This window comes from Glandiceps talaboti, chromosome 15, assembly GCF_964340395.1.
Source record: "Glandiceps talaboti chromosome 15, keGlaTala1.1, whole genome shotgun sequence".
In the NCBI taxonomy this organism is placed as follows: domain Eukaryota; kingdom Metazoa; phylum Hemichordata; class Enteropneusta; family Spengelidae; genus Glandiceps; species Glandiceps talaboti.
In genome coordinates, this window is record NC_135563.1 from 22,609,849 (window position 1) to 22,623,004 (window position 13,156).

Genomic DNA, 13,156 nt, shown 5'->3' on the forward strand with positions numbered 1-13,156 from the left:
TGACATGACTACCAATACCATGCACAGCTGAGAAAGTTCCTCGTCTAATGTACACAACCCTTTTTAGAACACATGGAAGCTATGTAAAACATGCATATTGTGTAAAATTTTATTCTCAAAAAAAAAGCATGAACACATACCAGGTTTTGTAGCCAGTAAAGTTTTCTTAGGTTGTTCGTCAGTTGGTGACTGTAAGAGTTGTTCTTCTCCTGCCACTGTTTGATCTGATGAAAGTCAAATAATACATGTACATTTAGGACATATGCTAGTACACAATAATCCCAGCCTAATTCTTCCAGCTCCCACCCAGTTCCATAATACACTAGGTTTCTGTACAGTTATATTTCTGTGTACACTATAAAGGTAATAATGATGTCAAAATAATGTATTGCAATATTGTAACTTGAAGTAATGTGCCTAGATCATTGAAGAGTTTTACTTGTATTTTTTTAAATATATTTTCAACGAATTCTTTAATTTACAAATTTGCTGTCTTTCTTATTCACAAATTTTGTTAAATTCATCTTCGACATGTTCACTGCTCCTGCTGCCTTAGTGACTTCTGTTAAGTTCTCATCAGGCCAAATCTAGGCCTCAGATAACACTCGACATGTATGATGGAACTGGGTGTAAGTGTGCCATAGAGGGCGCAATACTCATGCAATGGGGAGTCAACTCAGACACAGAAGTACAAACTGGAAAGAAAATTCCTCTTGCTTCATGCACCTTTATCTCTATGTGGTATATCACACTTGATATACAGGAGAAACCAAAGACTGGATGACATGAATGGAAAGTGATAAAAACCAATCATTAGCACCTTCAATGCACTTCAGTCCCTAACTCACCACTTTTATGATAAATGACCTAAAAACTCTGGTCGTGTGCTGTACATCTTTGGAGGACATATGTTTGGGATGTTTACAGAGTTTGACACAAAAATTAACAATTTGATGGCTTTTTTTAAGCATCCAAAGATATATCTTAAAACATGATGGTCATCTATTAAGTCACATGACATTGTGCATCATGGGGTCCTCCACACAATGGAATTCTTACCAAGCAAGCATATCAGTACAAGAGCTCACATAAAACCAAGATATACCTTGGGATTACACATTTATGCTTGAAAAATCATGAAGTCTTTGTATTTAGTGTCAAACTCTTGTTCGTATATAAACATTCCAAAAGACATACATATCAAAGATGTGCAGTGAACGACCACTGAACTTTCAACATGATTACAATACATTGTATAATTATGTATATGTATTCACTGACATAGTCAATACATAGTTATATACTGATGCCATTGTGTGATATTACAAGATACATACAGTATAGTTATACCACACACTTGGCATATGGTATGCCTGTGATTAGGCTGTAAGGTACGCTGTGATGGGGCGCCCTCACACAGCCAACCCCTTTCATGGATAGAGCGGGCCGGTGGGGGTGGAGTGAGATGGAGTATTTTACAGTCAAGCCTGTGATATGATAAGGGTGATACAGTGTAACATATGCTTGGTATGTATTACTGATATCAGGATGTCAAACATGGAGAAGAAACAGTAGAATAATTCTATGCCTAGTATGATAAACAGCCACATGACCCAATGATCTGTGATAGTAATGAAGATATTATGTCAGATACAAAACCCAAACCCTTAAATCATACATGATGAGTGGATGACAAAATAACATCATCCACAGATCTAGAGAGTCGGGCAAACATGATTTCTCAGCTATTAGACCAAGGACATTTTTTAGAGTATGGACCAAGATGTGAGAAACCATGCAATCAATCTGCCATCCATATTTATCGATATCTGTACTATGCACATCAGAGGTACTTCAATGTTGGATGCATATGGTTCATCAAAAAACAACACACTGTTAAATCATGCAAGGATGTTTGGAGTGAGCATATTCATACAAAAATTCTTTACAATCACCTGTCTGGAAATGTACACGAGTACTCTGTATTCTGGTGTCTTTTATGTATACACGTTTCCAAAAAGCTACAAAGAGGCATGTTTTATTAATAAAACATAGAAAACAGGAAATGAAAAACAAAGAATTCACAATAGTTGTGTTACCATCAGACTTACCTGTGTATTTTACTATAATCTGTGTATTTTACTATAATCTGTTGTGCCACTAGAGGGTATTATTTTGTGTAACAGTCAAACACTGATTTGAAATTTAACAAAGCAAAGCTGAGTTGATAAGCTCGTTTTACACAAGTGAAATGATTTCAATAAAACTTTGATTCAACTCTTCTTAGTGTCAATGTCAATGCATCCCATCAATGGTATTAAACATCATCTTAATCATCATCATAAACATTTTGATGGGAAACCCTTGTACTTAGGTAGATTTTACCAAGTTACTGTCTTTAATATAAGCACTCAATGTGCACAGTCACACAACTGAATAACATTAATAATCTTGTCACTCATTTTGAAGCACATTTTCACATCTCTTGAAGTGGTCCAGTGTGCCCTCTAATGATAGTCAAATTTTGTTGTTGTGAGTCAAAATGATAAAAACTTGGATTTCTTGTGAGTCACCACATAGTAAGAGATAGGAGAACACCAAATTCTGGTGCTTCACTAGGACTTGTGTGTGTCAGTGGCATGTCAAATTGGCTTAGAGGGCACACTGAAGTGGTCCATGTTTATAGGTGTTTGTCATCTGTGTGGACTACCTGACGTTTGTCAAAGTTAAATAAATAAAAATAAAATTTTAAAAAGGCGTGGGACCTCAAAATGTCTTCAGGTTACCTCCTGACAGCATGTCAATTGTTACTATCACATTCAAAAGCCACTTGCTACATTGTGTATATTGACCTAACTTAGTAAGTTGCCATTTCAGAATGTGCATTGTCATCCACAAATGACAGTATTTTCAAGAAGTTAGCAAAGAGATGCTATAAAATAATACTAACCATTTGGACCATGGAGTTCTTCATATGCTTCAATTTCTCTTCTTGACACCATACTATCAAATCTACCAATGTCAGTTGGCATGATGATGGGCCTACAGATAAAAAAATACATTACTTAATCTCTACATATAAGATTATTCCATAGGCTGTGGCATGAACATCTAGTTGAGCTTTGGTTTTTCACTATCCTACATACATAAACATAACTTCTAATGATCTGAAGTAGGAACTAGGAGTGCCTGAGACAGGGTGTCTACATCTAAATGAGACAACTATAATCATATGAGTCAACTTTCTGGTGTTAGTAGTCTTTTTATCAACATCACAATAACTAAATATAGGGTAATAACTGCAGTAATTATAAGTACCATCACTGAGGAGTTCTGAGTGCTTACCTGATTTCTGTAAGAACTAACATCACAATAACTAAATGTAGAGGTAACAACTGCAGTAATTATAAGTTCCATTACTACAGAGTACAGTGCTTACCTAATTTCTTTAAGAACTAACATAACAATAACTAAATATCGGGGTACATGTAACAACTGCAGTAATTATAAATTCCATTACTGAGGAGTTCTGAGTGCTTACCTGATTTCTTTAAGAACTATGATTTTCTCTGATTTATCAAGAATAGCCAGTAGAGGATGAACCAACATCTCGATATCACCGCCTACCATGTACTAAAGAAGAAAAGATAACAAATATAACAAGTGATTACTGGCATGAACCAAATAGAACAGTGAAGGGTAAAATCACATGGTATAGTTAGTATATGAAGAAGTCAATGAAGTGGGACTCAAGCAAATCATACGCCCTACATGTGTAGGGTCTATCAGCAAATCTGGTAGTTCCTAAAAAACATATGTCACCAGAAATAATGTCAGTAGCATGTTCTGATTGGTTAAAAATGAGTAACTGTGGAGGGTGAATAAACTGTGATATTATTTTCCATACCACATACAAGTATAGGACATATACCCAGTTTATGCAGACATGAAAACTTATAAAACTTATAACTCCTACCTATAGTAGAACTCTGATTTCTGTGCAAATGTTCTGATTGGTTAAAAATGCAACTTTTTTTCATGGAACACTGTGAAATGATGACTTTCTCACAGGAGGTTTCAGTAGCGGGGTACTCTATTATCATAGCCCTCACTTCTGATCCAATACCTGATTCTAAACAACATTCCTAGTGGCCAAATTTTATAAATCTTTTTTTTTTCTTCTAAAAACTGGAATGTGGTATATTCAATTTGGTAAATTAAGATACAACTTTACAAGTAATATTATGACAAACTTCTGTTCTTACTCTCTTTACGTGTCTCAGAATAGCATTGACTTCATCTTCATTCTGTACATATTTCCTGGCTGAAGCCTCAATGGCTGGTAGTGCATGTTGACTTGATGCTTGCTGCAGCATTATCTGTGTACCAGCACCATGAATGAATACACCTCGTTTCTTCCCTATGCTTCCATACGAATCCCTTGATGCTACAATGACAAAGTATGACAGGAATTTGTATATGTCTATACATAGCCTTTAACAAATGTCTTATCTGGCAAGCAAAGACGTGCCACATTCTGTGTCCGATTTACAATCAACAAAAACTAACACATCCATCTAATCTGTTTAAGTAACAGGTGGGCACTATCTGATTGCAAATACAAACCATGAGTGCATACTTCAAAAGCCTTGCTCACTGCTGATTCCAGTATTTAACTGTTTATAGTATCAATCTGATTGTACCAAGCCATCATGATTTAATAGTTGGACAGTAATATTCATTGGCTGAATGTAGCCCTTAACAGATATGTTTGATCATTAAAGGGGAACGCCACTCCATGAAATAAAGGTATTCTCATAAACTTTGGGTTCTGGAGAGTTATTTCACGATTTCACGTCATGTAAATTTTAAGCAATTGATAAGAAACACCAAATTGAAACTCTATTTTATTTCTTTTGTTCTCAAACCAGTCCACCATTGCCACATTGGTCTTAGCAGATGTACATATTCATTAAACGCACACTGAATATTCATGACTCCTAAGTGTTTATTAGCTTTTATAGATAAAGTCGTGAATATTCAGTGTGCATCTAATAAATATGTAAGTCTGCAAAGTTACATGCAGCACGGTGGACCAGTCAGAACAATAGAGTTTCAATTTGGTGTTTCTCGACAATTGTGCAAACTCTGAAATTATGAAATGACAGAACTCAAAGTTTGTGAAAATACATCTATTTCCCAGTTTGGAGTTCCCCTTTAAAACTGCATGCAAACAATTTTGATTTCTGCAGCTACAGTATTAAGATAAAAAATATTTGAAAAAGGCAAAGATTGGTATAACATCTCCTACCTGTACTTTCCTGCCTTACAGGTCTTGCTTCTCCGTTTGACTCTCTGACAGCACTGACAACAATGTCTTGTTCTCTGTTGATTTCATCAGAAAGTTCATACTCCATATCTACAGCAGTATCTTCAATCGCTACAGGAGTTGGTTCGGATGTCTCAATTTTGTCATCTGTGTTTTTTGAAGACTTCATGAAACTACCCAGACCCAGCCTTGTTTTAGGTTTAGTTGTACTTGAACCTGTATGGAAGTCGATATTTTGTGAAAACTGGCTCAGAATTACCTCTCTCTATTGCCATTATTATGACTCATACAGAGTTGTTGTACACAGGTAATTACACTCTGCAAGGCAGCATACACTCATGGCTGTGTACTTGTTTCATAATCACAGTTTTTCAATTTCAATTTCACTATTATTAATCTCTTCCCTTGAAGTTAAAGCATTCAAAGGTAAATGTTAGCATGTGTGGTACAGTTGGTGGATGTCAGCCTGGGTAGCACTGTTGGTAGTGCATCCATCTAGCGATCGGAGAGTCCCAGGTTTGAGTCCCAGCTCTGACCAAATTTACTCCTTCTCATTTTAATACTATACAAAACTCAAAACAATTACAAGCTACCATTAATCCAGCTAACAAACTCATCAATTATAGAGTTCCTGATATACTCTTCTCCAACACCAAAATGAACTTTACAGTAGTTGAAAGATGTTCCAACATAAAGGTATTGACACAGCTTCAGAAGCAAAACTTTGCCAATGTCATTTAGGCAATGTTGGAGTGTCATGGAATCCAAAGGGTATGGATGTTGTCATCTTAACAAGCAAACACAACTAGGCACCTGATTGGGCATTGAAGACAGCCAATTGGGTTAGTTGTTTGGGATATGCTAACACACACAGCTTTCAATGCTTCAACTTCAAGGGATAGGATGAAAGATAGTGGTGTTGACACCCCTCTTGATTATTCAAGATAGGATGTGTACTGTGTATTTTGGATAGTTAACTTGGTGGTCAACAAAATGAGTATCATTTTCACAGTCACAAAATTAATGACAAATACTGTAAACTTATTTATAAGTTCCTTTCCTGCAAAAAGAAAACTAGTAACTTCTTGTAAATGACTGGTTATGATATTAAATGAGATGGTATGAAAATATGATTTGCTGTAGCTTTGTCCTTATTAAAATGTGTGTCCAATGTTTACAGTTTATGATGTTCTTGTTGCACAATAACTATGAATTTCACTTGAAAGAAAGAGGATAGGAGTATGGTATTGACGGCAATTGTAAGTTTGCTGCAGAATGTAGACAAATTGTGCTTGAATGAAGTACCAAATAAGAGTTGTGAAATTCAGATAATTTTATGTCAGAAAATGAGAGAACTTTTCATTGGTATGATCGTCCCCTCTATGGTAAGGATGCACTGATGGAAATCAATTCAGAAAAGATTCTAATCATACTTAACCAGTAGTTACAACCATGTATGTATGGAAATTTCCATTAGATTTGTGTGGCTCAGCTAGCCAGCATACTCATGGCCTACAATGTGCATGAAGTGCCACTACTGTGGTCATTTGCATAATATATTTGCTGTGATTTGCATAGTCATGATATAATTTGCATAATATTCATGATTTCATTTGCAATCTGTTCTATCTATGAGAAATATATCCTACACTTGTAACTGCAGTATAAAGAGAATGTAAAATAGTAACAAGAACAAATGCAATCGATCAAGGTGTACATGTAGGTGTATTCCCTTATTGTCACTTTCTGTTTAGTGGTATTTTCACCACCCACAATGTGATCGTACTGACAACAACAAATTCACATTATGGACTTGTACAACTGTCCCTAGATCCTGAAGTGACACAACACACAGAAAACTACATGTTACATCTGATTATTCAATGGTGAGAACAATGTGAGGTGCCATGGTCACAAGACAGTATCAGTAACATCATATGTGAGGTGCCATGGTCACAGGACAGCATTAGTAACATCATAGGTTTTGTGTATTATTGCAAGTTAATTAAACCTTACATACCAACCAGCAGTTAATTCAGCCATACTGTATTCATTGGCGGGTTGCTTTGAGTTTGGATAGCTTAGTTGAAGCTGAGGTTTATTAGTATCAACACTCTTACCTTGGGAACCCCAACCAGCAATTAGTAAATCTATATAATTATACAAATATGAAAGCAGAAGCTATGGCAAGTGAAAGTGAAAGAGAGTGGTGATGAACTACTAGGTTCTATTTTTACCTTGGGATCCCGCTTTGACTTTGTCAGTTTTATCTTTTGTCTTGGTACGGAAGAGTATCTCCTTGATGGAGCGTGATCTCTTCACTTTCTTGACCTTCTTCTCATCGTTATAAAATTGTTTTGCCTCTAAATCTACACACAATGAGCAAAGGCACAATTTTTAGGTCTGGGCGTGCTTTCAATGTATACAAAGTGTTTGCAAGCCAAATGGAAAGCTAGAAACACTCGGAACATTTCTATGCACTATCAGATAGACAGGCACACCACAAAATATAACATGCATTAACTTTACATTGCGGGAATACAGAAGAAACAAACAGTACTTTACTCAAACTAATTGACATTCAATCACTTGTATAGCCAGGGTGTATATGATTGGATGATGACGATGATGAAACATATACATACACTGATATTTTTTTGATTTAAGAAATATTTGCTATAAACAAAATATCCAGTAACAGCAAACATTAACAAATGTCAGTTTTGACAGGCAATTCAGAAAACATTTTTTCATCACTGCTTCCTCAAAATATTCCTACTTGTAAAATGTGTTAACTTTCTTCCACAGTGTCAGAGTACTTGAAGATCTTACAAATGGCTCCTAATCATTACTGTTCATAAGTTGTAATGATGCAGACTAGTGTATTGTTTTTATTGTAGCATTTTAATTCAGTGAGTGATCAAATTCTAGAGTACCCAGCATATTATAACCTATTGATGCCAAAATGAAATGTTGTGGTAAAGCTCAAAAGATCTCTCGACATTCAAACAGTGAATAACCATTACTGTTCACTGACTACATTACTGTATTGTTTTCATTTTAGCATTTTATTCAGCAGGTGATCACATTATTACAATATAATTACAACAAGTTTATATATACACTTTCAATGCCAAAATAAAATTTTGCCTAGAGCTCAACGATTTCAATATTTAACAGTGACTTTATCATTACTGTTCTTAAGTAGACTAGTGTTTTATTTTTTGTTCTAGCATTTTATTCAGCGAGTGATCAATTTATATCAGGATTACTACAGCACCTGGTATATATACCGGTACAGAATCAGTGCCAAAGTAAAATATTGCCAGAAGCTGAGACAAAATGAAACCTTGATATACGGGTGGGTGATGAAGTGACAGTGATGGTGTAAATTCTTGATGCAAAGTAGTTTATAGGGTGGTATGCAATATTGACTGAGATTCTACTTGTGTGTGACCTATATAGCATACAAGTGAAGCATAATGCAATGAAACTCAGAATGCGTGCTATGAAGTGAGCAGTGGTTGGATGGAATGAAGCTAGCAAGGAATAAGGTGACAACATAACACACTGCAAACTAAGTAAATATCCAGATTTGATAGGACAAACACATGTAAACAGAGTTAGTATCACTGGTTATTGTGTACACTCTCTAAACACACACAACACACCATGCATTGTTGACATGACACAATGGAAATTAACTTCCAGTGATTTGTTGTACACTCTGTTACTATTTTAGTCAACAAAAACAAAACCACCAAGGTGTACAACACAATACAATACAGTGTAAGACAACACACTGTGCAATGGACTTGATTCAAAACTAAAAATAAAATTTCACACTTATAAAAACTCCTAGAACACACAGCAAACATCATGTTGTATTTTTTACAGTTCAACCACACACAAAAATGAACAAGTTGATTATTATGAATATCAACTCAATATATCTTGAAAGCCTAGGACTTCTCCATTACAATTGATAAAACACAACTAGAGAAGTTTCAATGAATGTTTCATAACTTAGACATTTTAAAAATACTCAGTAATTTGCATGGTTTCTAAAAATTGATTTTGAATGTGTTATAGAGCTGTAGTAGTCTTTTGCTGTGTGAGTGAGTGTAGTGTCATGAGTGTGCACGCGCGTGCGCGTGTGTGTGTGTAAACGAGCAAGTGTGGGTAATTCAGTAAGTCAGCTAGTCAGTCAATCAATAATCAATCAACCAATCAGTCAGTATGTCAGCCATTTCAGTCCATCATGCAATCAGTCAGTCAGTCAGTCAGTCAGTCAACCAGGCCAGTCTGTCAGTAAGATAGTCCCCTATCCATCACTCAGTAAGCCATTCAGTCAATCAGTCAGTGTGTCACTTTTCCTTGCATCATGTTCCTTACCTTCAGGATTGTACTTGATATTCAGACTTTGAGATCTAGATACACTATTTGACTTGTTACCCTTTAACACTGTCAATATACCAGATTTTTTACTTTGAGATTTTTCTGAAAAATTCTCATCTGTTGGTTGAACAGCATATGTCTGCATAGAAAGAAAGATAAACAGAATGTTTACATGTAATAAATCTCATGGACTTTAGTTTAATATACAAGTCTTCCCTGAATTCGAAAACATAAATTCTAGTTTCAAAACACAAATCCAAAAGAAATGTTTCTGTATGGGAATATTGAAGGCATTTCTTAAAATTACTACATAAAGGATGAGGTGCATGGTCATTGGCTTATATTGTTTTCTACATAATTTTTCACAATAAAGACAAGATCAATATACTATGTGTTACATGTCTCATGTAGACTCTATATTCAAAGTTGTGGTTTTGATGAATAGTTTGGGCAAAAAATGCATTTTTAAAATGTTTTTCACCTGAATTTTTTGACTGTGTGAGCCTCAGAAATAAAAGTGTTACATATAAACTTCTTTGCATTGTTTAAAATAGAGATCTAACTGTTCTAAAAAAATATGCCTCAATTATACTTCCTTGAAAACAAGACGGTGAACACACTGATTTCTGTAATGATTTTAAAAGAAGCAAGAGAAAGAATTTATTTCAGAAGTTTTGAGTGATTGATTTTAATACTTTTATCATCAAACACAGCAAAGGTATGCAGGGTCCATTTCTCCTAAGAAGTACCATCCTTGACTATTTCAAATTGTGTACTGTATCATACATACCTGTGGTGTTCTAGGAGCAGCTGTAAGTGATGTTTCTACTATCTCTGGTGAGAGTCTGTCAGTATTATCCTGTCTAGGGGAATATCTGTCCATCATGTCTTTAGGTATGGCATCCATAGGTCCATTGTGTGTCTGCCATGATTGATTGGTCATAGGTGCTGGTGGTGCAGTATGTGGTCCTGTTAAAACAAACTTGTTTATTTTTACATGTTTTTATGACCGAGTGTAATGCTACAAATATCTTTGAAACTTTCATGAGTACAATATTCAGTTTGTGTATTCATGTTGGTTCCCACTTACTGAGCTGCAGGTAATGCTCTTTTTAGGACAATTCTGTAAACAAATGAATGTATGAATATGCTAATGACCACTACCTGGTAGTTCGTCACATGATAATATACAGCTCATTTCATGTAAGTGTTCACTGGCTCTGTTTGATACAACCACAGAGAAACTGCATATGCTACACTTTAAGATGCCAAGATTGAATGAATAGTTTCCAGCAACACTTTGTCTAAATGAAATGATCTTAGCGTCACCATGCAGACATCAAATGCAGACATCAAAACATTGGCACTGGCATGTCTGCGTCTGGTCACAGTATGTTCAAATAATATTTCTTTTTAGACAAAATGTAGCAAGAAACTGTGATCTTGCAATCTTAAAGTGTAGCATGTGCAGTTTCTTATTGGTTTCAGTACGGTTGTGTCAAAAAAAGGCAGTAAACACTAACAATAGTAACATGAAATGGGTGGTAGTTTTTGAATATCAAAGTATAAACAAAATTATAACATTTCATCTTCAGAATTTTGTACTTTTTGTAACCTACATATACCAGTCAAAGGATTACTCTTACTCTATTGTATCTTATGGTACAAAAGTTACCACTGAACTTACGTGCAACTCGTATTCTCCTAGGATCTCCATCCATCCAGCTGTATTCAGCAAACATTTCTTTATATGCAGGATATTTATTGACATCTCTGATGGTCATAATCAGATGTTTCTGTCTCTTCAAGAAATCTACAGCTTGGGCATGACTAATATTTTCAAATGTCATTCCATTGACATCCAGTATCAAGTCTCCTACCTTAATACCACTAGCCTCTGCAGGGCCACCATGGTCAACTCTGAAGGATACAATCAAAGTATTCAATTCAACTTTTGTTCCAAACATAAACTTGAAAATTTTATCTGAAATTATTGACTGCACACTTCAGTGATCTTCAGTCTTTGTCAACAGATTGATCCACTATTCAGTACATGTGACTTTACGGACATGTGAGCCGACTAAGGGGTTATTCTAAGGTGCCTGGAAGTCTGTTTTAATAGCTCTAGATCTGATCTCTGTTAATACTGATGATTTAAGTGCCCAGATGTAAATTTTAGGTACAAATTTTAAAGTCTGTGTTAGGAACAAAGTTTAAATTGATACAATGGTTTACTAATACAAATAAATTTTCATTTGAGGATGGAATCAAATATACTATGTTCTATTTTGGGTGGAGTTATCTTTCATCTGACCCAGTTCTCATTTTTCCTTAACTAAACATTTGCATTTCTTTTCTAGATTCTAGAATGAGAGAAAACCGACAGATTCTACTATACAATATCACCCCCCCCCCCCCCCATATCATCACCTTACCTTGATATATAAATTCCTAGTCCGTACTCACTACCACCTCTGATGTTAAGACCTAACATTTGGTTTTCTTCAGCATGCAGTGTGACTCTCCTTTCATTAGTGCCACTCAGTATATGCATCTCACTTCTATGGGTGTCTGGTGGATCATTCTCATTCACTTTGCGGTCTTTGACTATAGTTCTCCTCAATGTGTCATACCTGGTAAAGAATACAATACATGGACACATGACATGAAGAGTGTAATGTGTCATCTATACAAAGTGGCACTCATGTATACCTATTTCTTGTGGTGAATCAAAATTTACTGTTTTCCAATATCTTAATACTATTGTGGTGACTCATAAGAAACATATTTCTATCATTTTGACATCCTTGACCCATTCTATGTACTGTTCATAATATAAATATTAGACATTGACACAAGATATGCCAATTCTTATTATCCCCCCCCCTCCCCCCGATCAATATTACTGGAAGGCAAATTTTGCTTTCAACTTAAAAAATGCCTTGCAATAATTGTTAGTATAAGTTTTACTAGTATTACTATAACACTGAATATTGATTTAAATGCTAAGTGAAGCTACTGGCTACTTACTGGATACAGTTATCATAAAAGTTATAAACTAATCAATATATCAATTCAATTTTTTCATAGGATTGCAGTGTGTATTTAAATTCAGCAATGACTGCAAATTACCAATTTTAAACACACTACAACCATATGTGGTTATTTTAATCATGTCCATAGACCCTCAAAATTAGCATTTACAAATACTGGATCATTTGGCATTGTCACAAAAATAAACTCCAAGTGAGTATTTAGAATAACATAGGTTCATTTAATATGCAAATTTGGTCCTTGCTAAATATTGCTCAGCTATGTACGAACTTTAATTTACTCAAACAAAGTATTAAATAATTGTGTGCGAATAAGGCCAGGCAATAAGTGTTTTATAACACATCACATTCCAAGGCATGTATTCTTTCTAGAGTC

At 35.1% G+C, this 13,156-nt stretch overlaps 1 protein-coding gene across 1 annotated transcript in view; it reads right to left on the reverse strand.

Annotated features, from left to right (window-relative positions):
* LOC144446353 (PDZ domain-containing protein 7-like) overlaps positions 1–13,156 on the reverse strand; it is a 39,966-nt gene that overhangs the window by 7,264 nt on the left and 19,546 nt on the right. Inside the window, exons 5-14 of the mRNA XM_078136100.1 lie at positions 12,163–12,360; positions 11,415–11,647; positions 10,518–10,696; positions 9,725–9,866; positions 7,567–7,698; positions 5,312–5,545; positions 4,266–4,447; positions 3,542–3,633; positions 2,951–3,042; positions 141–224 (exon numbers count right to left, since the gene is read on the reverse strand). Of these exons, the coding sequence (XP_077992226.1) occupies positions 141–224; positions 2,951–3,042; positions 3,542–3,633; positions 4,266–4,447; positions 5,312–5,545; positions 7,567–7,698; positions 9,725–9,866; positions 10,518–10,696; positions 11,415–11,647; positions 12,163–12,360 (1,568 nt within the window). The remainder of the gene's footprint in view (positions 1–140; positions 225–2,950; positions 3,043–3,541; positions 3,634–4,265; positions 4,448–5,311; positions 5,546–7,566; positions 7,699–9,724; positions 9,867–10,517; positions 10,697–11,414; positions 11,648–12,162; positions 12,361–13,156) is intronic.